The sequence below is a fragment of the Pseudopodoces humilis genome, chromosome 1 (assembly GCF_049639895.1).
Source record: "Pseudopodoces humilis isolate 2021_Gansu_Grassland_sample_001 chromosome 1, ASM4963989v1, whole genome shotgun sequence".
NCBI classification, from domain to species: domain Eukaryota; kingdom Metazoa; phylum Chordata; class Aves; order Passeriformes; family Paridae; genus Pseudopodoces; species Pseudopodoces humilis.
In genome coordinates this window covers 15,931,306-15,956,913 of record NC_142200.1, presented here as the reverse complement: position 1 = coordinate 15,956,913, position 25,608 = coordinate 15,931,306, and the positions used below count along the sequence as shown (strand labels likewise).

At 33.1% G+C, this 25,608-nt stretch overlaps 1 protein-coding gene across 3 annotated transcripts in view; it reads right to left on the bottom strand.

Moving 5' to 3' along the window:
* The window catches only part of CSMD3 (CUB and Sushi multiple domains 3), a 572,913-nt gene that overhangs the window by 108,840 nt on the left and 438,465 nt on the right, over positions 1-25,608 (bottom strand). For 2 of the 3 annotated variants that reach the window (XM_005516952.3, XM_005516953.3), the window contains 5 exons: positions 8,404-8,517; positions 7,484-7,579; positions 6,405-6,608; positions 3,335-3,459; positions 925-1,021 (listed from right to left, as the gene is read on the bottom strand). In XM_005516952.3, coding sequence (XP_005517009.1) covers positions 925-1,021; positions 3,335-3,459; positions 6,405-6,608; positions 7,484-7,579; positions 8,404-8,517 — 636 coding nt within the window. The remainder of the gene's footprint in view (positions 1-924; positions 1,022-3,334; positions 3,460-6,404; positions 6,609-7,483; positions 7,580-8,403; positions 8,518-25,608) is intronic. The other variant, XM_088051522.1, reaches the window with a different exon arrangement.

The window sequence follows — 25,608 nt, the reverse complement described above, 5'->3', positions numbered from 1 at the left end:
GAATTAAAAATATTATTGAAATGCACAGAAAGTGAAATAATTCCAGATGTAAGGGTGTGTTTGTCTGTGTGTGTGTGTATAAACAGAGTTAAGGGGAGAAAGAGAGAAAGGGAGATAGATCAATAATCAATTCCACAATATTCTGTCATCATGGATGCTATCAACTGGATGCTATACCTGTCCCTATAAAAGTTTTATTACATTTTCAGTGCACTGCAATATCAGAGATATGAACGATAGACAAGGAAAGGCTAATATAAATTTATTTATATTATAATATAAATATATTTATATTGCTTTAACCCACAAAAAAGAGAAATATGCACTAGGGTCTTTTTAGAAGCAAGAGCAAATCCTGTCACCAGAATGATTCTAAACGTAACAGTCACATATATCGAGCAGCTCTGAAAATATGTTGCAGGACTGTTCCTAGAAATATGATGGACTATTTATTTGTTTCAGCACAAGACAAGATAATATGATTGCCTCTGATCTCTTAGCATACACATGTATTTAGTGTAATGAAAGACAACAAAAGAAAACAAGAAAACATAAGGCAAAAAGAACTTTGTCTAAAATAAGGATAAAGAATGCATCTTTTTGTATGTACAATATCAAGAGATACCTATTTTTGAGGTCTGTATTTCTGGGCCCTGCTACAAGTGTGAGTAAAAAAATTGGATTGAGAGGTCTAGTTTGGAAGCCTCTGAGTGTTATTTAATTTCAAACATTTTAAAATTTATATTTTATGAAAGTCTGCTAAATGACGATGGATTGAAACAGAAATATTATTACCTGTTGTTAATTATAGCAGAAACAAACACACATACCATGCTCAAGCATGCTTACACACAGAGAAAGAGCTTTGTGTTTACAATAAAGAGTGTCATCTGTGAATCATTTATTGTAAAATCTCTCAGTTACCTGAATAACTTCCAAGCCTTGGAGCATTGTTGTCAGCACCATCATAAAAGTCTAAGGAATCCCAGTTGTGTTCTGTGGCAAAACTCACCACTTGCACCTATGAAGAAAAATGTGAGGTAAAGAACATAAACTTCTTCCTTTTTTTATTCAAGCTCAAAGATCACTAAATTGTAGCCTCTGTTGCTTTCGGTCATAAAAAGCTGTCTTGCTCTTCTTGTCCAAGAGAATGGAAAATCATCATCAAGTGAATAAAATGGCAACTAATTTTTATGTGATTGCCAGTTCAAACTAGAAATCCTGTAACCCTTAGTGACCACCACATATTACCTCTGTCAAGAGTCACACAACCATGAAAATCAGATGGCCATAGATTAAGATTCTCTTGTTTGGAGGACATTGAGGAGAAGATGCAACATGGTATTTTCAATTACTGCAGTTTTTTTCTCTCTAGTTTCTTCAGGACGAAACTAGTCCCACAGGGATGCATGATGCTTCATCTATTTTGCCATTTTAAATTCTGCCTCTAGGTTAGAGAAAACTGCTGTGTTTGGTTACCTTCATCACCAACTCATCTCCTGAGGAGGAGCAGTCACTAGCTGCTACAAACAAAAGGTAGAATAGTCTTCATTTCTTTCAGAAGTGACAACATTCTTCCACATTCTTCCACTCATAGGGGGATGCAAAGCGATGAGACAGACTGCAAGAGGGAAGCTATACCTGTTCTCATATAGTGAAATCACACCTTACAAAGTAGAGATATATCAGATTCTTGTTCCTGTTTAGTATGGGAGAGTTTCTGGTGTTAGCTTTTTGTCTGTTTTAACTGTTTACTGAAAAGCTTTAAAAGAGACAGAGGCATGATGAACCCCAGCCACCCTCAGAAAGGGTGCCATAGTCATTAAGTTAGAGAATAATATTTCTTTCGCCGATATATGAATATATATACATATATATTTTTTTTTTCTAAGAATGGAACAGTTTCAACAGACGAAATAAACACCAGCTCCAGTAAAACCAAGTAATGAAGAAATTTTTCTGTGATAAATATATTACTTGGACCTTGTTCTACATAAAATGAATGTTCAGTTTGGCTACCTATTTCTTGGATGGAGGCCTCAAATACTGTACCTATTTTTGTAGAAATTGGTCAGATACTATAGCCAAAGGATTTCCTTTTCTTAAGTGAAGCAGTGAAAAGGCCCTAACTGTTAGCACGTTTCAGATACTTGAAGACAGTAAATATATCTTTTCTTTTTTATTACAACTCTGGGGCAAAAGAATATCACAACGATTAAACACCTAAATTGAAATCAAAGTTAGTAATTTACTCACCTCATTAATGATCCTGAAAAATGCAGCCTGTAATAAGAGATAAGCACTTCCAAAAAGCAACAGGGCTGGCCTAAGTAAGGAGGACAGTTACTGCCTACCTTAAATCCTCAGAACTATCTTTCTAGTATAAGAAATACACAGAACAAAGTATCCTAACTGTCAGCTGTCCTAGTCAATCGTTTAAATTAAGTAGTGTTCCTCAAAATCAATCTCAAAACTGATTTAGGCTATTAAATACTATTGAAAGCAATGCAATGAAATTTATTAAAAAGCTTTTAAACACTCAACATTTTTTCTGATTTTCTTTATTAAGTCTAACTACATAAACTGAGCTCTTTATAATTTTCTACAGAAGTTATATTTTGAACTAGGACAGACACAGAAAATTTGTTATCATGATTTCTTGATATGCGATTTGCTAGGAATTTGTTCAGACAATGCTTAGAAGTCCTAATTTATTAAATTAAACTGCCTGTGCAATAACCAGATTTCTATCAGTTTCTTTAGTGAACTCTATAAAGATATGCATGAGTAAGCTTAATGGATACTTTCCTACTGTGTGTTTTATGAAGTTCTTAATCTACGTAAATAAACAAGAACTATGAAATTATTTTAGAGAATACATTCCCATCTCATGCTGAAACACATTGAAGCATTTACATCACAGTGAACTACATAAACATAAAGTAAATAGCAGAGTTTCTTGGAAAACTTGTTCTTGAAGGCAACTTAATCTCACTTAATTGAAGGACATACATAAATCTGGAGAGAGCAAAAGAGAATTCCTAGGAAGGCTTTCTATTTCCCCTGGCTTACAATGAGTCACTGATCTATCGAAGTACGTTTGGAAGTTACGGTGATATTTTTCTAAGTAAAAGGCTACAAATGCATCTTTTAAGATTTTTTAAAATCTTAAAACTTTCAAACACTGCATAATTAAAAAGATGTGCAATAAAGTCAATTTTAAGAATCATTAATGAGATAGAAAAACTGTACAGATAAATGATCTTTTCACCTCTTGCATCAGGAAAAACAGATCTAAATATGATGATTGCAAGCAAATATCAAGTACACTTACTTGAATCCCAGCTCCCTCTGGTACTGTGATCTTCCACACACAATTCAGATTGTTGTCATAAGGCTCAGGATAACCAGGAGATAAAATGGTCCCTTTGCGCTTTGTTAAAATACCACCACAGGGCACTGGTGCAAAGGAAATGCATAAGACAAGAACAGAAGTATGAAGCTTCAGAAGTGAGAAGACTTATTATAAAAGCTTATACTGTGGCTGAAAACTTTTTAAATTGATGCTACATTAAAAAATATATATATGCCTCAGGAAAATAAAATGTTGTATCTCAAAACTCTTCTTTTAACTGACCAAAGAAGGAATAGATGAAAGTTAGAATTATGTCAGTTTCCTACCTGACAGAATTATGTTAATATTCCCCTTATTTATTTTACCTTTACAGAGTGAAATCTATTCTACTGTCTCCTGGTAATCTTACTAAAAAAAGTAATTTTTTAAGGCTTAGATTGATGTATTGTATTATCATAAAAGATAGAAAGTATCACATAAAGGTAACATTCTTTCTTTCTTTCTAATATTCTTTCATTCATTCTTTCTAATATTGCTCCTCTAAAAAATTAATAACACCTGTCTTAATTCCTTGACTGTTCTCTGCTTGTGTGAGTTATTCCATCACAGTCTGTGAATCTACTGCATCAGTATTTGCAATATCCTTGGAAGACTACATTCATCACATCTGTGTCCATGGATTAATAAATGTGTTATGCATTAAACAGGACAGACACATTAAGTACCATCAAGTTTCTCTTTTGAATGTTCGACTTGAATGCATCTTGTCTGTATCATTAGAGGCTCTAACAGAGACAAAGATTACATCTTAATCTGCATACTTAATTCTGTTGGTATTTTAGAAGTTGAAGGAAAAGATTGATGAGATGGTTTATCAAGTCCATTAAAAGCTAATGTATCACTTCTATGCAACATCCCTAAGTTCTGAAGGGATTTCAGGAGCTGCAAATATGAGGTTTTAGAAAATAGATAGGATGCACCTTATCTCAATAATAAATATTGTAGCTACATATTGCATGACATAAAATTAATAGAATCTGTTTGGAACTACATGGGCAAATAAAAAGCTAGTGCCACTTAAAGTGTTTAAACAATTTATTACAATAAAAGGATGAACAGATATAATGGTTGATGCCAGGCTGTAGTTTGAGTGTTGTGTTAATTTTTGGGCCCCTCACTACAAGAAAGACATTGAGGTGCTGGAGTGAGTCCAGAGAGTGGCAACAAAGCTGGCAAAGGCTCTAGAGAGTATATCCTGTGAGGAGTGGCTGAGAGAGCTGGGGCTGCTCAACTTGGAGTAAAGAAGGCTCAAGGAGAACTTATCACTCTACAATCTGAAAGGAAGTTGTAGCCAGGTGAGGGTTGAGCTCCTCTCCCATGCAAGGAGCGATAAGGCAAGAGGACATTGCCTAGCCTGTGCCAGGGGAGGTTCAGATTGGACATCAGGTGAAGTTCTTTACAGGAGGGGTGGTTAAGGATTCCAATGTGCTGCCCAGGGAAGTGGTTGAGTCACCACCCTTGTAATTGTCCAAGAAAACATTGGATGTGGCAATTAGTGCCGTGCTGTAGATGGCATGGTAGTGTTTGATCAAAGGTTGAACTCAATGATCTTGGATGTCTTCTCTGACCTTAATAATTCTATGATTCAGTGATTCTATGTCTATTATCAGAATATGTAATATTAAAAGAGTCACTAGAATTAAAGCAAATTAATATGGTAACGTCTACCACTTCAATTATTAAACTGGTTTAGTTTAATGCAATTTTCATTGTATAGGTATTTTATCACCTTTATTGACACAGCAATTTTCACACAGAAGGTGGCCTGTAACCCTTCCCCAGTTTAGCTTGTCTAGAGACAGATAGCTTTCTCTTCATAGACTAAACCATGTATTAAAATATTAATGATATATTGTGATCAATGTCCAAAATAACGACTTCAACACTTTGTCAAGTTGTTATACCTGAAAAAAACAAAGGGAATATAATTCAAGGGGAAAAGTAGTACAATTCTACAGATTGAACTGTAATCTATGAGACAAAATGAGATAAAGCAATATACTTCACCTTATTGACATAGAAATTGTGGTTTTATTGCTATGCCTAAAACAGTCTAAATCAGCATTATTTGTTTAAAATTTGGCTAATAATATTTCATCAATATTACCCCACTGATACTCAGCCTTGATATCTATTGGGATTTTGGGATTTTGGAGATAATCTTTTAATTTACTAAAAACCACCGATATTCTACCAGGAACCAGGAGCTGGTTAGCACGGCAGATGAAGCATCAGCCTAATGAAAATGTGCTCTTTGTTTTATTTTCATCTACTTACCTAAACCTCTGTTTATGTACTCTGCTGGAGTCAGTATTATAATGCCATTTTGCAGTGGGTTATGATATTTTTTATAAAAAATTCTGTTCCCTATCAGGAAAAGTAAAGTGGGGAATTTCATTACAATTATGAGATTTCCAGCTGGTCCAAGTCAGTTTATAAGTATCAATGGATGCACATTAATTTAAGAATTTAATTTTGAGAATTTAATCTCAAAGTCACTAGAACCAGATAAAATATGTTTTCTGAGCTGAAAAGCTAATGGCCTTTTCTTGGCAGGTAACAAAATATTAATGTAACTATTTCTAAATCTTTAATATAGTAGTGTTCTTCCTAATAGCTTGCAATATCTTGTTGGAAATCTGCAGTGTAAAAGCATCTTCGTCTTGCAAGAAGTAAGAGCACAAACTAATATTTCTGATTCTTGAATAAAGAGGGACAGCCAGGAACTTTCAGGGATGCTAATGAAAGAGAAGCTATCATATAAATTATGGCAGCAGAGCATGTTCATGACACTTGTGAAAGTTCACACCAAGATTAGAATTGAAATAGATAGAGAGGAGAAAAAAATAGCCTTAAATAAAAAAGAAAGTAAATTAAAGTAAGCAAGAATAAAATAATACACTGATGACAAAGAATAAACACATTTAACTAGGGAATCATCTACCCTTTAAGCAACATTTAGTTATATTAGAAAGCCTTAGCAACTCACCAATACATGTAGGGAGTGAATCATTCCATTGTGCCAATGCATTTGGTACTGTATCACATCTAATTGCTGTCGACCCATGGAGGATATAGCCTGGATTGCACTCAAAAAGAACCAATGAACCAACTGCAAATTCATTTCCAATCCTTTTTCCAAATCTTGGTTCAGGCACAGAGCTACACTGTGTTGCACTTGTTCTTGGAACAGCTGTGAACATACAAACAATTGTGCATTCTTAATTTTAGATTTGATAAGGGAATACAGATATTGAACCACAACTATTTAAAATGTCTGGAAGAACCCTTCAGCTATTTCCCAGTTGAGAACATTTCCACAATCCCCAGATGAATCTTCACAATAGAGATTGCTCACTTTTGATGTCTGAGTTACTATTAAAGGAGAGCAGAGCACACATATCCTTGCCAAGATTTGAAGTAATCTAAATAAAATCCACATGGAAACCTTTCTAAATGACACTTACAAGAAATACTACCATGAGATACTCAACTAATGCAGGGTTTCAAAATAACATTTTGTGTCAGATATTTATATTTATTAATGTGGATTTCTAAATGTGTGTTCTGACTGTCAGATGAGGATTTACATGTAATGAAAGAATGAAATGCAGTTGCGTTGGTATATAAAAATTTCTCATTTGACCCATAAAAAGGCAAATAAAAACATGTAAATCAAGAAAAATATCTTTATAACAGTAAGAACATTTTTAACCCACAGGTAATAACATTTACAGTTCTTCACATTTAAATTGAGAAATAAGCGAGTTAGAGCACCCAGATGGTTTTAGGAGTTGTCAATCAGATTAGCAAACAAAAACAGCAGTTTTATATAACTGTCTTCTTAAATTTGGAACCCCTCTTATGCTTCTTAAGTATTTGATCTCAGCTTTAAAATACAGATAAAAGAATAGTTTCAGAGATATTTCAAAACAGGTAAAAATAGTGACACTTATTCTATTGTTAAAAGGCTATTACTTTCCTCTTCATTCTCAGTCTGTTTCTCTCTGATGATTTACAAACTATGATGAACAGAGTAAATGTAAACATTTTTCTAGGTTGTCTCACCTTGATAAACAAAATGAAATCCTTTAGCTGTTATTGGTCCAACTGAGGTAAATCTGACTGTGATCTGGTTCCCCGAACTCAATGGGAGGGATTCACCTACTCAAACAATGAAAATACAAAGCTATCATAGCCAATTTTTACTAAAGAGAACACCTGTCAACATCTTTGGAGCTAGAAATACTGCTGTCCAAACCCTGCTCTGCTTCACTAAACTTTGCAAGACACATGCACTTTTAATATTTTATGTTGACAGCATTATGTCATCCTAGAAAAAGGGAGTTAAAACTCATCTTAGTTACTAGGAATATTTGTTGGCTTTTTCCTTTACCAAAACCAAACAAAGCCCCTCCCCAAAAAAACCCCAAACCAAACCAACAAACCACCAATGACAATGAAAACAACAACAACAACAATCCACACCACAACACACCCCCCCGCCAACAACACAGAAAAATGAAACCAAAATGGAAAACAAAAAACAAACCCAACAAGAATCCAAGAACCCAACCCCCAACCTCTTTAAATAGACTCACAATGTAACTAATCAATTTAATTTTACTTTAGCACAAATATGCCTTGCTTTCCCTTTAAAATATCTACTGCTTATTTCAAATTACTTACTAGATAACGCCAAGGCACAGAGTAAGAAATCCTAAGTACCCGCAATATTAGCTACATATCAAAAGAAAAAAACTTAAAAAAAATTAAAAAAACTATTTTATGTCATTTCAATCATCAATGCAAAGATTTTGAAGTGTTTAGTTCAAAATGTGGATTTCACATATTTGCCTGAGATGAATTTAAGGAAATACAAGAATTCTTTTTTTCCTTTTTTTTTCTTTTTTGGACTACATTTTATTTCTAGGTTCATAAAAAAAACACCTAAATAATGATATACTGACAGTTCTATTAAATGATACCTGAATGAGATCCTGAGAGAGAGGATAACAAAGAAGACTGTAGAGCTGGGCCATCGTATACTTCCACAACGTCATGGAGTGATGTCTGGAAAAACACAAACTGGCCAAAAACAACTGACCAAATAGACAGGAAAAGAAGGAAGAGGCACCAGTAGCCAAGACAAAAACCAAACCAAAGCAAAACAGAGGGAATAGAATAAGAAAGGGGGGAAAAAAGAGAGAGAACAAAATATATATTAGTTTATGGTTTTAAAATAGCTAAGTCAGCTGTGCTGGTGCTGAATGCAGGTTATTTTTCATACCATTACAGCAATAAAAGGATGAAAATACATCTAAATGAGACAATGAAGGTAGAGAAGCCATACATATACATATAATCATTAAAAGATTCTAGTAATTTAGGAACAAAACAATTTTTCTGCTGTTGAATTATTTTCTACTTTCAAATCTGTGCCCTCTCCCACACATCTAAGTTCTCAGGATAATTTTCTACTTCATAATTCCAGGCATGTTATTATAGACTGTGCTTTATTAATTAATTTTGTTGATAATCCTCTGTAACTTTTACTTACCTTGGAATGCTACCTTTTTTTTTAAAGAATGTTAATGTTGAATATAGCTTCATAATGAAATTAATGAGCAACTGATTGAAGGCAACAAACATTTTTCAAAATACATCTATTGAATCAAAAAAAATCTTTATTTTTAAAGTCATTATAGTAGAGCAACTAAAGGCAAAACATATTTTTGCACTGAAGTTCAGAGTTTTGCACAGCACATTTGAATTACAGGTCTTTTCCAATAACTGTAAATCAGTGAAAAGAAAAACAAATTTTTGGGTTAGTTCTGATTCTAGTACCTAGAAAACATTTATATCCAACACTACAAGCAGCAGAGGGGAAAACAACTTAGTAACTATCATGTATAAAGGTGGAAACAGTTAGATACTTTTAGGTACTGGAACACCTTAAAAGAGAAACCGAAGCAGTTCCTGTTCATTATCCAGGTTAGACATTTTGGAATAAATATTCCAATATGTTGGTACTTGGTTCTATTTGTCTGCCAAAAGTTCTACAATACCTTCATTTGGTAGTTTCAGTTACAGAAGATGAAGCTCTCACCTCCAATTCTTTAAATTAATTATATACCTTTAAAGCTTTAAAAATAGCGTATTAAAACTGCATTGTCTTCAGACTGTCGACATTTTCTTTGACTGATTTTTTTAAAAACAGGCAGTTTCTATGTTCCTTACTCATGATCTTATCATATACTCATTTCAGTTTCTGAAAGTATCTTTTTGAAGGAAAAGATTAGATGTTATATTTACAAAAATTTGAAACAAAAGTTTTTCTGAGCTATTTCCAAAGATTCTTGTCCATTTTTTAAGAGGAACTGTCTGTAAGATGCTGAATTCTCTTCATACTTTCTCCTTCAATTTCCAGAAAATTAATAATTGACATTTTTAATAGTTCTACTTGTTTTCAAAATAATATTTATCTGGGTTCAAGTCTTCTCTTTGCTGTTGCTGAAGATAACTAACAAGATTTTAATCCAACTAATTGGTTCTGTCACATTTTTACTTTTATCAATTTTGTTTTTCATACTCAGTTTCATTTTTCCATTGAGACAAGAGAAATTCCTTGTGACTTCCACTGTTATTTCCTACTTTGAATTAAGTTTTAAACTCTGTATAGAAAAATCAGGCAAGAGGTGAGGCTCCCATAACAAGCACACAAAACTGTTATCAAGAGTTGTATCCTGGGAAAACTGTAGAAATGGAATTGTTAAGCTATATTTGATTTTTATGGGTTATTATAAAATACTTACCTGTAATTTTACCATATAGTGAGTCAAATTCTAAGGTCGATTTGTATGTTTTTTTATGTTGTATTTTTTTTAAATATTTCAATATTGGTTTTGTCTCTAGCTTTGTCCTGTGAACCCTTCAGTCTAAAAGTATATAACACTGAAAAAAGTGAACTAATACAAGACCTAAAATCAGGTACTTTGGAAAGAGAAAGGTCCACATATCATTTTTGATAACTGTTTTTTTCACTATCATTTGTGCATTTCTTAATAAAATACAGATAAAAATATCACACCATAACCAAACGTTTTCATTGACTTAAACAAAATATATTTAGAAGGTATTTGAAGTGGGTGAGACATTGAAAGAAGTGACATAGGAATTACTGCCAGAAAGGGTTTAACATGGAACAGCAGTAAGACAAAGTAAGGGGTTTTAAGTCCTTTATGATCAATTTATGTGGGTCAAGCTGCTTTCTCAAATTAAACAGCCACTTATATGCTGCAGCCACTAGGGAAGAAAATTTAGATGCTGCTCCTTCTTTTTTTGTGCCAGGATACATTATTTTTATTAATTAAACTGCAAAATGTTGAAATATATATGTTCTGATACCTGACCAACTGACTCAATGTAACAAGAAAGGAAAGTCTGATTGTTAGAATAAGAACAGTTCATTATTCCTGTGTTTTCTAGTGCTCATTCTGGTCTACTCCATTTAGTATGTGTTCATTCTTTTACTTTCAAGTGTTTAAAAACAATTTTCTTAAAATTAAATAATAACCAACATATTGTAAGACAGTGTAAAGATAGCTTCTAAATTAACAAAATTTGATAAAATATAATGTAAGTATGCAGTATAGTTTCCCTTTGGAAAACAAATAATTGAAAACAATTATCCAGTTCAAATAAAGATCAAATCACTTCAGCTGAAGAATTTTGGTGTGATTTTCTTTTCTTTAATGATAGATGGATAAGCATTCTCTGAATAATGACTCATTCTTAATCATCTGCATCCCCAGTAACTATAATGAAATAATGAAAGTCACCTGTCCAAACTTGACATCTAAAGTTGGGCCACAAATTATTTCTGAATTTATGTTCATTTTGGCCTTCAATGCTTTGTAGCAATAATATTTAAAAATAAAATATATTTTTCCCTGTGTTTCATGGTTTAAAATTTTACTTACACATTTAGTTGTCATTTATTTTACAAGACAAACAATGCAAGGTTGTTCAAAAAGCACTTTCTCTTGAAATCTGATAGTTACTAATTTATGCATTTCTTAAAAAAATAAAGAAAATACATTTTTAAGGGTTTTTTTTTACCTTTCCAATTGTGTGATTTTTTTTTTAAATTTCAAAATTCCATCTAAACTATAATGTCAATACTGCTAATAATTTAGGACAGTGAGGGAAACCATTAATTCAAATTATGTTTGAATTAACATAGCACAAGCAAGCTCCCTTTTAAACAGGCTAGAGCTAGATGAGCAGACTTTCTATGCCTCTAAATATCTAGATGTTTCTGTGGCCTTCATCACTGTAACATCTGGACACTTTCAATGAGTTTGGAAAGCATCTAACAACAGATGGAATTGGCCAAAAATAGTTTGCTAGTTAAAAATTTCATCAAAGAAATTTTAGTTTCATTTTTAGACTAAGAAATAAACATGTATAGAGTTTACATCTGCCTGCCAAAAAAAAATACTGGTATAGTTTAAATTGTATTAGATTACGAATAGTATTCTCAGTATAATTCCTATCATAAATTTAGAAAATAACTGTAGTTAAGAAGAAATTTAATAATTCATGTTTCTCTGCATCATTTTTCTTCAGAGACTTCACCCCAGATTCAATTCTACATGGATTTTGACTTTCCTAACCCCATCTTTTCAGTGTATTTCAAATGTTTGTATTCCTCCTTGAACATCTGACCTTGCTTCAACCTCTTGATTTTTTTTGTTCAGGTTTTATCAGCAACTCCTTGTTCATCTGTGCAGGGTCTCTGTCACTTTTGTTTGATAGTCTGAACACTGGCATGGATCATTACTTTTTTGAAGTGGTGACCCTTGAAAATAAAATGTACTTCCCGGATTTCTCATCTCTTCAGGGCCGTGTACAATCAGAGCCCTCCAAAAGAGACCCCTGGATTGCTCACATTTCTGACTGTATTGGGTCTGATTGAGATAGAGTTCATTTTTCTTTAGTAGCCTCAGTGCTGTGCTCTGCTCTGGTAGCTCCAAGGGTGTTGATAACACACCAGTGTTTACAAGGAGCTGGGTGTGGGCAAGACCCCAGGGGAGGGGACACAACCAGGACAGCTGACCCAAATTAACCAGAGATGTGACATAACATATGATGGCAGCACAGATATAAAACCTAAGGGAGAGAGGAGGAATGAGAGCATAATTTTTATCCTACAATGTTTGCCTTCTGGAGCAACAGCTACATGCACTGAGGCCCTGCTTCCCAGGAAGTTGTTGAATATTGCTCACTGATGGGAAGTAGAGATCAACTGTTCCCTTTGCTTATGTGCACACAATGTATTGCTGGTCTTTTTTGCTTTAAACCTGCTAGTTGTTTTCTATCTTATTTTCTCTCCCTTGCTCCGCTGGGAAGGGGACTTATAGAGTGGCTTGGTGGGCACCTGATATCCAGCCAAGGTCAACCCACTACACTGACTCAGTAGAGAGTTAAACCTAACTCAAAATTCAAACCTTTACAGATAGCATATAATAGTCATTAATGCTAGTACTGATCAAGTAGTATTTACCTGGATAAAATATATTTATTTTATATATTATGCTAGCTATTGAATCTAAAGAAATACTCTTAATAACTTACATGGATAACAATGAAGTAAGATAATATAATTCTTCACCCTGGGTTTCCCTTTCTTGGGGATATTTTGTGTGCCCAATGATTTACTGAAATCAGTAAGCTTTAGTGTAAAATCAAGTCCACTACTATTGTAATTCACTTGTCTTTAAGAAAATAGCAGAAGGACTGACATGGTCTAAGCATTGCTATTATAGAAACTGAAATGTGCAATTCATATAAGCCCTGCTGGTGAGGTTTCAGGTATTTGTTTAAAGGCAGAATCAGAACTTATAATAATAGGTCTTAGTAACTGACAAAGGAATGTGAAAATCAGCCCTATTAACTATAATAGAGCACAAATTATCTTTACAGTTCTTAATACATATATATGTCTCCAATCAGAATCTATTTCAGTCTGCAAAAGACATATATGAGCTATATCATGGGCAGTAACTTCACTGTTTCTCTTGCACCAAATTAGTTGAAAGAACTAAGCAAAATCCCAACAAACAAAAGACTCAAATAAATCAATTGATATTTTAAGAATGGTAATTTAAAACTGTGCTTGGAAATGGTAGTTTAGATAATTTCCTCTAATATGTTTAAAACAGGTTTCTTCTAACTGTGAATGAAAAATTAAGGTGTTCAGGTGTCTAACAGTTGTGGTATAAAATAGGTCTAATTTTAGAGCTAGAGGTCTTTCTCAGAATTTGATGTTACTCTGTAGAAGTTAACTTCTCATAGTTTCAAAAAACAATTCCTTCATCAGTTTAAATAATATTTCCAAAAGAGAGTTTTTTTTACAACATGAACAAATAAAATATGGGAAAATTATTTCACAGTGAAAAAACCCATAAATATCTGTTTCTATGTCTGGTCCACTGATGATAGCCTCTCTTTGCTTATGATTTAGCTTTATTTTTTTTTCCTATGAATACCTATAAAGAAATTACAATACCATATTTAATTATTTTTTTGAGAAAGAAATCCACATTTTTGAGAAACTTCTTTAAAAAACAGAGAAATGTCTCACTAGAGAAATAGTCTCTATGGTGATTAAGGATAACAAGTGTGCACTAAGAAAGAAGAAATGCAAATTTCTCATGCATCTTAACTCCCAAGTCTGGAGACCCCATTCACTGTGCTAAGCGGTGGTTCATGGTCAGTCAGCCAAATGATAAATGACAGTGGAGAAAATCTATGCTTTAAAAAACAGGATTCAGGCACAACTCCAGGAAGCAGGAAACTACTGTGTGGTGTTTTCTATCAGTGAGAAAGACTCAGCAAATCTTTATGGTTGACCATATTAGTATCATCAATCAAATGATCAACTGGTAGGAAAAACACTTGTTCCCATTCTCATAAGAAAGAGAAATTCTTCACAAAAACAGACACCTGCATTAAGATTTGACTACACTAGTATGATGATAATCAATTTCAACTTTTTTTAAAGAGGAGAGGAGGAGAGAGTGTTCTTTTTCTTTTTCTGTGAGAAACAGGAGATTATTTAAATTTTTCACTTCTACAATTTTCTTTGGATGTCACTTTCAAGACGTCTCAAACCAGCCATGGAGTAGCCTTGAAAAATATGAAATGCATAAATGAATATCAGAATATCTGCATCTAGAAATATTTTAATGTCCATCAATTATTTATATGAAGTAGCTCTGCATTCATTGACTGCAAGCCAAGAGTTTTGCATAACATAGTTTAATCATGGAAATTATATTTAATAAACTCTGGTACAAAGACTTACTATGAGCCTTTGCTGTCTGAATCTATGACAAAAGCAGAAAAATTACTCTTACTATAATGTTATAAAAATCAGAGTCTACCTATAGTTGCAACTTTTATCTGCCCCTCCTACTGGAATATAGCCTTTCTCTTTAAATGGCTCCCTTCATTTAAGTCTTTAGCTTCATAACAAGCAGCAGATAAGAGAAAATTTATTTAATTTTCCTTTGTATTTAGAATAAACCAGCAATACACTGTGATGCATTAAACTGGAAATACTGGACTGACAGGAATACAGACAAACTGACTCAGTATTTTAAAAGCAACTTATATTCATGTAGACACCAAATAAACAGATATTTGCCCCCTTCTGCTGAGAAAAATGTCCAGTAAAACTGCAAGGTAATTTGAGTGTTTGTTGGGCTTTTTGAAGAAATGCAGTTCAATAATCTCTGAGAAGGTTTTTTAAGAAAAAGATTGAAAGATGATACCCTAAAGACATGACCATACAAAATTCATGGGTAGGAATATTGCTCTAAGTAAGGAAACCTAAATTTTGACTGGCTAGCATCAAAGAGTTAGAAGATCTGATCTTTTACTGTTCAGTGTAATAGCTCAGTTTGACATAACACTATGTCTGAGTTAGCACTGCTTCTATCACTTCTAAATTAAAATAGTAGCTAAGGTCTCATTTTTTAAAAATGTTTCTCCTCTTACATTTTTAAACATTTGGTTTTCTACCAGTTACTATTAATACATTCAGTATAGTCTGTGTCTGTAACAGTGATCTTCAGTGATATCAGCTACATTTCTCTGTAATGGTTGGCACTTCTTATCATATGCTATAACAGGAAAATCAGAAATTGTTTGTGAATACAAAGTAGAGTCCCTGCTAATTGTACCCTGTTGTGTAAATCTTGATTCATTTCAAAGAAACAGAATAAAACAGTGCTCCTGACCTTGGAAGAAGTAAAAATTAATTCCACTTGTACAGGCATTTCTTGGGTGCACTACAGACTAGATGTCAAAATAAGGCTAGAGAGGGCTATGTGTAAACTGTTGGAAGGGACATTCTTACTGGCATGAGTTACGGACAGAGAGGTGCTGAGTGACTGAGCAATGAAACTAAATGGAGTTGATATACTAGTGTTACAAAAAGTAATCAGATATAAAAATAAAGAGAATAATTATATAACTGAAAAGCTGCTAAAGATGCCAATAGGTAAAAGGACCCCCACATATATATATATACACACATATATATGCATACATTTTCTATAGCAACTGAACTGTAGATTAGTTACAGAAACTTTACACAAGTTTCCCAGTGTAAAGAAGTATGATTATACAAGACAAACCTACAAAAGCCCTCAAATGTAACAATTCTATTTCAATATCATATGTATATGATCATATCAATATCATATATATATATATAGCACAAATTCACTGTTATTAGCAAATTAATATGAGTCATCAACACAAAGGTCATGTAGGTTTTCCAAAACACACACAGATGTGCCAGTTAACTGTACATGAATCGGATGAATTAATTTGAATGCATATCAGTTCTTCCCAATGTATGAGACCTACACTATTGTCTAGTCCTTAATCTGTGTGGAGACTCCTTAAAGTCTGTGGAAAAAGCCTTTACTGAATTATCTGATTTTCATCGAGTTATTAGTGCGCCGTTGGTAATTTCAGCTGGAGATGTCAAATGGAATCCTACATTTCCTAGCATAACATACAGATGATTAGAGAGGAAAAGGCAGAATAAATTATTCTCTCTGTAAGCAAGGAAGAGGTAAGGAAGGGCAAGAAAGAGTTCTGTTTTTAAAGCTCTCATATGCCATTTTCCTCCCACAGATGAAGGTGAAGGAAATAGCTGTTCCAGTCTGTGATCTCAAAAAACCAGAGCACACAGATCTAGACTGAGCTGCAAGCCATCCTCTGCTGTACTTCCTTTGTTTTAATTCTACAAAGGAAGTGTTAAACAGAAACATGATGATTTGTCCTCTCTCCTATTACTGTATTCCTGCATTCTCAGACTCAGAGAGGAAGAAGGAGATGAGATCTGCTCTATTTCATGTTAGAGAAAAGGAAATATTTATCTGAATGTATGAGAAGACAGTAAGAATATATTTGGAGACAGAAGATAGGACATTTATTAACACTAGTTGCTCAGCATGAGCAAGTGATGTTAAACTGCACAGAATAAAAGCTTACACACATATTTTCCATATGCACACAAATGGGCATAATTCCACAGAAAATGTGAGATTTAAGACTTTTCCTAGAGCTGGAAGAGGACTGAACTCTCCTAATTAACACATTTCCTGCTTTCTTCTAAAATCAGCAGAGCTTAATACACTACATACACTATCATTCTCCTCTGGCTTTAAACCTCTGCCTCCCTTTCTTCTTCTCCCTTTCTGCAGCTCACATCCCTCTCTCCTGGCCTGAATCATCATGCATACATGTAAAGCTCTTTCAGGATCTGCAACAACACAACAGTAGAGGGGAAACAGTTAAAACAGTATTTTTCATTTATTACTAGTTATATAATGTTAATTTGCATTATTTTATTAATTACAGAGTATATTATTTGCAATAATTTAAAAATAACTAGTGTGTTCATCTGTAATCTTTTACAGAAACCTGGAGGAAGCATCAAACCATACAACTTTCTTTTCTTCTTATTGATTTGTTTTGATTTTACTCAAATGAAATTCAAGCATCAATTATTATAATTTGTTTAAACAGGTAACATAGATTTATTTATTCCTATGGCCAAAAAAATACGTATCTTATAGTTTTAACTCCTTTAATATACTCTTCAGACTTATTATTTTATATCTGAGATGTTGAATTTATCTCATTTTGCCTAACCTACCAAAAAAGTATATGAGTTTTTGTGCCTTATTATTCAATATTTTTGCTGAGTGGAAGGAAATATAATAACACATTAAAAAAAACAACAAAAGGCCTGCATTCCTGTGTGTTCTGGTTTCAGCCAGGACAGGGTTACATTTTGCAGTAGCCAGGAGCTGGCATGGCCAGGACAGGAGTTTTTTTCTTCACCATCTCATATCATTGTCAGCGGTTGGGGAAAGGGAGGCTCTTAGATGAGAAGGGGTTCCTTCAGGTCCAGCAAGCCTGGCAGAAAGAGCCATCTGGTACTGTCTATTATCATCTGGCTTCTTTTCCATGTGAATTGTTTCTTTTTATATGCCCTCTGTCATTAATACTGTTTCTGTTACTGATCTTATTCTTAACTCATTTGTTTACAGTAAATTGTTCTTATTTCAAACCATGATCTTTTGAGCCTCCAGTTCTTTTCTTCCCACCCACAAGAGGGAAGGGGGATGGGGTAGCAAGTGGCAGTATGGTTTTATTGAGAGCACTAAATTGGACTAAATTTCCCAAATCACAACACTGTGAAATTTCCTTGACTTACTATTCTCCTTTTTTATTTTTTTTAAAAAAAATTTTTAAAGAATGTTATTCTCAGTGTATTACATGAAAAATATACCTCTCGTATGTTGCCAGTGTTTTTTCTAAACTAGGGAAAGAGGGTTGAAGTAATAATACAGCTGAAGTAGAACAGTTTGACAAAAAAAAATATAGATGGCCCAAGGCAGTAATTATATTTAATTTAATAGACTGAGAGTGAGTTAACAGACCTGAAGCACTGACTAGAGTGAGAATTAGAAATTTAATTTGAATAAAAGCTGCATGGAGAAAGCCTACTGATAAATTAGGCAATATATTGTTTGATATAAAAGTACACTAGTTTCAAAGCATTCTACTGAAACACTTTAATGAAGGTGTGCAGACATTTTTCTATATTATGGTGGTCCTAGATGTAGTCCTTCTTAAAAACTAAAGTAGGCCTTTAGTCACTACAAATATTTTTAATGAGGTATTTTTGTGGTATATAACACAGCACATTTAAAATCTATAATGCCTAACAAATCCATCAGTGATTAATGCTATAAACCTAAATAAAAGCAGAAGAATAAGAGAACTATGTTTCCCATGTACTTTCACAGGCTGTGTTTTCTGAGATTATTTTACCAAGGCAGTAGTCAAAGCTGCAGATCTAGGTGCTAATTTGAAATTTATTGTTTTGTACAGTTTAAACTTCAAATCTATTCTGAGGGTAATAGCCAGGAAGAAAAAATTACGTGTTCACATCTCTGAAAGTCTATCAGCAAGCAATACAGTAATGAGAAAAAAAATTTGGAAGTGCAATTAGTAGTATTTTTTTTGTTCTAAATAAAAGACAATACTGTTATGATGTGTAAGTACTCAGGATTCTCTGAAAGGGACAAGACAATTAGGTGGAATGCTTTTTGCTTGGGCCCATTAATTTTAATCTAGAGGTTTTTTCTTTAGTCTCTTACAAAATAGTGTGTAAACAGGAAAAGAATCCACAACTTTACAGCCAGCAACTACTGACATTTACTTTAAACTGAAGAAGCTACTACTCAGATAACATTCTGAGACCAGTTGTGCACATTGTGTGATCCATTACTTCATTGGTTCATTTTATTGAGAAAAAATAGTGGAAGAGTTTAGACAAGGCAGAGGGTAAGCAGGAGGCCATCACCTTGCTGCTAAAAAAGTGCTCTGAACCACAGAAATGTGGAGATCTTGGTAATCTTGAACATGGGCAGCATTTTCCAATCCTGCTTCATTTTGTTCTTACACAATTGCTTATATGCTTTGAGAAAGCAAATCAGAATCACACTTTTATAGCACCTGACTGTCTAAGCAAGAATTTCTGAAAAGGAAGAAACTGGTGAAAGTAAAACATCTGAATTTTGTTTATTGCTAATTTTTCTATTACAGTCTCTGAAGGAGAAAGTGCAAATGCAGCTTTTTTGTTTTTTCCTGTAGATCTTAACAATAGCCTGTATATAACAGAAGGGATATTCAAAGAAATAACAGATCTACAAAAATTGTTTTTGTTGATGATTCTTGTGATGGTAATAACAAAATCATTCATAAAACTATTATCTACAAAGACACAAATTACATGAAATTCAAATTAATTGTATTTTTCAAACCCCTTCATTATAGTTCTGCGAAGAACTGACTTCTTAATGTAAGAAAATTATAAAAAAAGAAAAAGTAGCGAGGGAACATGAAATTGGATAATGAGCTATTTAAATAAGGTGCCCAAATTTGAAGGCTGGTCTTCCCTTGAAAAATTTGTGTTTAAGTCTTTCTCTAATGCTTATGGAGGGACCACAGGAAGACTAACCTCTTAAGTAATATACATGGTAGAAGTAATAAACAATCGAAACTCTGGAGTAACAATAGTAATAATAAGAAGAATTCAATAGTGGAAAAGTATTATGCCGAAATAAAAAACAGCTTTATTAACATATGAGGTTTAATTCAAACCATACTATTTATTAATTATATAATAAGGGTTATAGATTTAATGGCAGTCACTTTGAAAAAACTTTCTTCAATCACCTCTTAGCTAGTTTAGAGCTACTAATTAAAAGTACAACAGCTTTCTGCATATAATAATTATCTTTTATCATCCTACTAGTAAATGTTAATTTTTAGATCAGATGATTAATCATTTCATTCATTTGAAACAAATTATCACTTCAATTTACTGAATCATATGGATGAAATTAATATTTGAGTAATTATTTTTGTTTTCATTGGTAGGCAAACCCAAAAGTACTCCCAGTGGAACACTTAAAAAAAAAAAAAAAAGAAAACATAAAAGAAAACATTGAAATAATCAAAAAATATATAAAGGAAACATTTGAAAAGAAAAAGTGAAAATATTCCAGCCATTTGATAGCAGTAAGTACGAGAAACAGGACTTCATCAGTATTATCCTTATAGTAAACAGAACCACTTATCAGTTGCCAGTCTGGCAACAGATGTGTTGCCAGTCTGCCTGAGTCTATAATTGAAATGTGAAGTCAAAACAGGGAGGGTTTCAAGACCTAAATGAGAAACTTTTTGTTTTTGAAGAAAGCAAATCTTGCATAACAATTAGCTTGTCATTTCAGAATCCACAGTCCTTTATAGAAAATGGAAATGGGAGAAAGGAGGATGAGAACAGGAGGAACAGATGGCTTGGAGAAATAAAAGTTTGACTTGGTGGTTCAATAATGAGAAACCTTATAAAACACAGATTTTTGAGAAGCCTATTTCTGATTGTCTATTATAACTTCTAAACAGTTCAAGAGTGTGTTTACCATTACACGTATTTTAAAATGACAGTTCTCTCCAGGCCTCAAGTATTAAAGCAAGAAGCAGAGAATTCCATCCAATGTTACATTTAATACATAGACTTTTGGAGTGGAATTTGAGGTCTGATAGTCACAAGATAACCACACTGCTCTGACATCATCCCAAACATTTACAAAACCTGGACAGATGTGCTACAGGTGCTTTATCAGAGCAGTGCTCTTGCATAGGTCTCACCCCATGTCAATAACAAAGTTTGTATTTGCCTTTTTCTTCTCATACAACTCTCATATAATCAGTTGGAGCTGGGCACATCTCATTGGCCAAGTGTTGGTTTCAGGGAGGCTTTACCCCTTCACAAAATATAGGTGTATGTATATGAATTCATTTATATCTATGTATCCATACATTTATATATATATACACACTACTTCTCCTACTCTTCCCAATCCTTTCGCTATTCATCCCTCGTAATCATCAAATTATATGGTCCTCCTCCAGTTTCCTGCCTTACTGACATACTTTAGGTACCACCTCAGAAACAATGGGACTGTCATCCTTCAATTGTTTCCATGATGGCCTCCAAAACCAGAAATCTTCACTAAGTAACAACTCAAAGCAATTTCCTCTCACCAAATAGCCATGTTTTGTCAGTCTTTTAACAACTTCCTAAAATACAATTCAAGTTTTAAACTCTTTATAAGAGATGGCATATTTTTTTTCCACAAAATATGTGCAACTACCAAGTTTGTTTTTTTCCCCCCTTAGAGAATTTATTCACATTTTCCTGAAATTTACTAGTGTTATCAGAGCAGATGAAATTCATCTCTATCTAGAAATTTTCTTTTGAACACATTATAAATAAACAACTGGACACAAACAGGAAATGGCTAACACCTCCTTCCCCTTATTTTTTAATATAACAGATTGTTCAGGGATTCTGTTTTTAAGCATGTGGAATAATCAGCCAATTCTGCAGTCAGGAATACATATCTAAGAAACACAAAGTAAAATATAGTGGAGATGCAAAGACCTTTCTAAACAGAGGAAATTCAATAGACATCACCAAGAAAAATACAGAATCTTTGAAGTTTTTATCTGTGTATACATGGTGAACACAAATATTTGAGTCAATACAGATAATCTCGCTTGAGAGAGAAAGCTTATATCCAAAGGATTGTAACAGAGGAGAAGTAAGAAATATGGATTACACATATGTAAACAGGGCCTAACAGTGAACCATTTTACAAGCAGATGTTTTGTAAAATAAATTTTTGCAGTTCCTTGATCCTAGTTTGATCCTAATGATCTCCTTTCCTGAAATATATCAGAATATTTCAGAATAGAAACTTGGCCATGGTCACATTGACTTCTCATGGTATCTCTGTCCAAGTCTCTCTATCTCTTTTTGCCAACAAGTGGAACATGTATCAGGGAGAAGGCATTTCTGCAGTTGTTCTGTTAGGATGATTTTCCTACTGATTTTTGGAGCTACAAAACAGGAAAATGCAGTGGAGGGGGAGAAACATAGCAAAAAACCCCAAACCACTAAAACCAAAAAACCCCAAACTCCAATAGAAAGAAAGGCCCAATCCCCATAGCTGGCCAGGCTTGAAGACTGAGAAAGCAGCTTTTTTGCTCATGCAGAGATTAACAGTAAAAATTAAACCTTCATTATTAATATAATTTTATGATAAGATGACCCAACAAATGGAGATACGAGATTTTTCTATCATCCTTCCAAAGCACTTCAATCTTGTCCTAAGAAGTAAACCCAACAGAAAACAGAATTGTTCAGAAAATATGACACCATTCAGTCTCCTCCTTGGGACAGTAACATGTGTTGAAAAGCTTGTAAGTGATGATTGCAACGTAGTCTTTCCTCCAATATTTGGAATGACCAGAAACCCAGACTAATTTCAGCTATTTTAATAATAGGCTTTTCTGTGAACAAGATTTGATGATTAAATATTTGGAGCAGCTGGAGTCACACTACTTAGAAAATAAAAAAAATTAAAAAAAAAAATAAAAAAGATCTTTAGAAATCTTTCATCAATTCAATCACATTGCAGTTAAATTATTTTACTTATTGGGGAACTGTGAATTTCTTTGAAGATCACAGATGTGGTCTTATCATTCGACTTTGGGCTTAGACCAATAAAAAGACAGCTCTACTGGTGCCATATGTTTATAGTCAAACTCAATAGCTTAAGCTATTTTGTAGTCTGTATTTAATTGGTCATTATTACATTCAAACACATCATTAATATATGAGCCAAAATTAATCATTTTTATTGAAAAAATCTAAAAACAGCACTGATAATGTGACTTCAAATCATATGAAGCAACTAAATTCTTTAAATTTCATTTCAAAAATACATTGAATAGTTTGAGGTCCATTAAATGTCACCCTATGGTGACTTCTTTATTGGCATCTGCTCGTTTGGCAAGCATGTTAAGCACTGAACCAATGAATTAAATACTCCCCAGCTGTGAGTTTGAGTACATAAAACCATCTAGTTCTTCCTCTCAGAACATAGGAGATTCATAGTTAAGTGGAAAGTGATGTGAAATGACCTTCTGGTACTTCTGTAATTTACATCATTACAATCTCAATGACATAAACTTCTCCTTGAATTAGAAAAGCAAACTAGAAGTTAATAGTTAGACAACTAATGCTCACCTCTGTTAAAAAAATATTAGACTGCAAGCTCCAGCTATTCTATGGAAAGCCTGTAGCACAGTAATCCATGTATACTTGAAATTATGATAAAAACCAAATTCACTACCTACCAGGTGTGTTTGAAATAAAATATTTTGCTACTGAACTTATAATATAAAAGTATTTAGTATTATTGCTCTGTGTTTGAAATACAATGAAAATTAAAAATATTTGGCACAACCTCATTAAAAGTAGCAAAATATTCTTCAAAGGAATAAATTCTTACATTAAATAACAATTTCATAGTTTGTATATATAACGTAAATTCTTATACTATAACTATTTTCATACCAAATTCTAAAAAAATATTTATATTTTAAATAGCACTTTTAGGTACATATATATTTTGGAGAAAAGAATACTTTATGTTCACTAAAGTCCCTCCCCACAAACAAAAATTATTTCCAGCATATAATCAATCCTGCCTTTCATTTTCCTTTTTCAGGTGGAAACATAAATCCATTAGGTATTCATTCTGAATACAAGGTATAGGCCATGGCTTCCTGTATCTGTAGAAAAACTAACATAATGCAGTCCATCACCTGAAATTCTTCTTGTGTTGAACAACACTTCAAGACAGAGAGATGTTATTGTCAAATATACACTTAATAATAAGACACACATTTTGTCCACCTCCATCATTAGGTTTAAAACATTTGAGGGTGAGGAATCATTAAGAATAGCTTGAATTTGAATCATCCAATCTCAAGCCACTAAATGGCTGCTCACTGAAACATCTAAAATTGCCAGCTTTTCCACATATGCAAAAAGATAAAATAATGAAGTTATGTGTGTACAGTGTGGTTGCAGGATGGATGGAGATCACATACACAGCAATGTTCTCTAATTCATTTAATCCATGGTAGCTGCCAAAATAAATATGATAAAATAAGGCTGTGATGTTTCTTTCACATTGCAAATAAATAGCTAAAACAAGAGTAAATGTATTCCAGGATAGGATTCAATTACTTGTATACACACTTATTTGCTTTGCATGCAAGCCTAAAATGTATGTGTATGTAAATCTGCAATGTTTAAGGGTAGTACTTCAAGACTAGGTACATTCACAGATTTAGATCATCTCCATTTGGATTATACAGATGAAAACACAAATCCTGTCACTGTATCTGACTCCAAAAGTGCAGAATTTACATTTATGGATGAAGAATTTTTTTTCATTAAGATTTTCATGTCCATTTAGTATGTAGAAGATAGACTTCTCAGCTTTTTATATCTGGCTTAACAATAGTACATTCTTTTCTTCCTAAATTTCATAGAATTCAATGAGTCAGATTCTACCCATATTTATTGTATTCATTATATAGCTATATAATCTTCTTACTTCTTCTTAAAGAAGAAATGAACCATGCCTTTGCATGGTTAATTTTATGCATTGAAAATTTTAGAAAAATTGTTCATTTATCTGATTTAATCAAAATAATAATGGAAAATAAATTCATACTCAGTCATTCAATGCACAGAGTGAGCATTGAGAATATTCAATTTCTATTGTGGTAGGAGGTGTGTTAATTTGTTTCAAGCACAATGCACACAACCTACATATTTTTCTGACTCTAAGCAACCTGACTCCATGCTTAACTGTCTTCAGTGCTCTTCATTAACTCTCAAAATTAAGTTTAAAAAATAATCAAAGGAAAAGACATAAACCTATGACTTCAAGTCTATTCAGAGGATGTTCAAATAAAAACAATATTCTGGCAATGAGTCAAATTAACATAAAGCAGTGTTTACACCAATGTTGTGAATGTTTCCATACTGAAACATTTGTTTTCATTCATTCATTACAAATAGTTACTTCAGCAATTGTAATTAAATATTAAATATAAATATTACCTTCATTAAGCTTTTTTCTCTGGGATTAAAACTACTTCTGTGT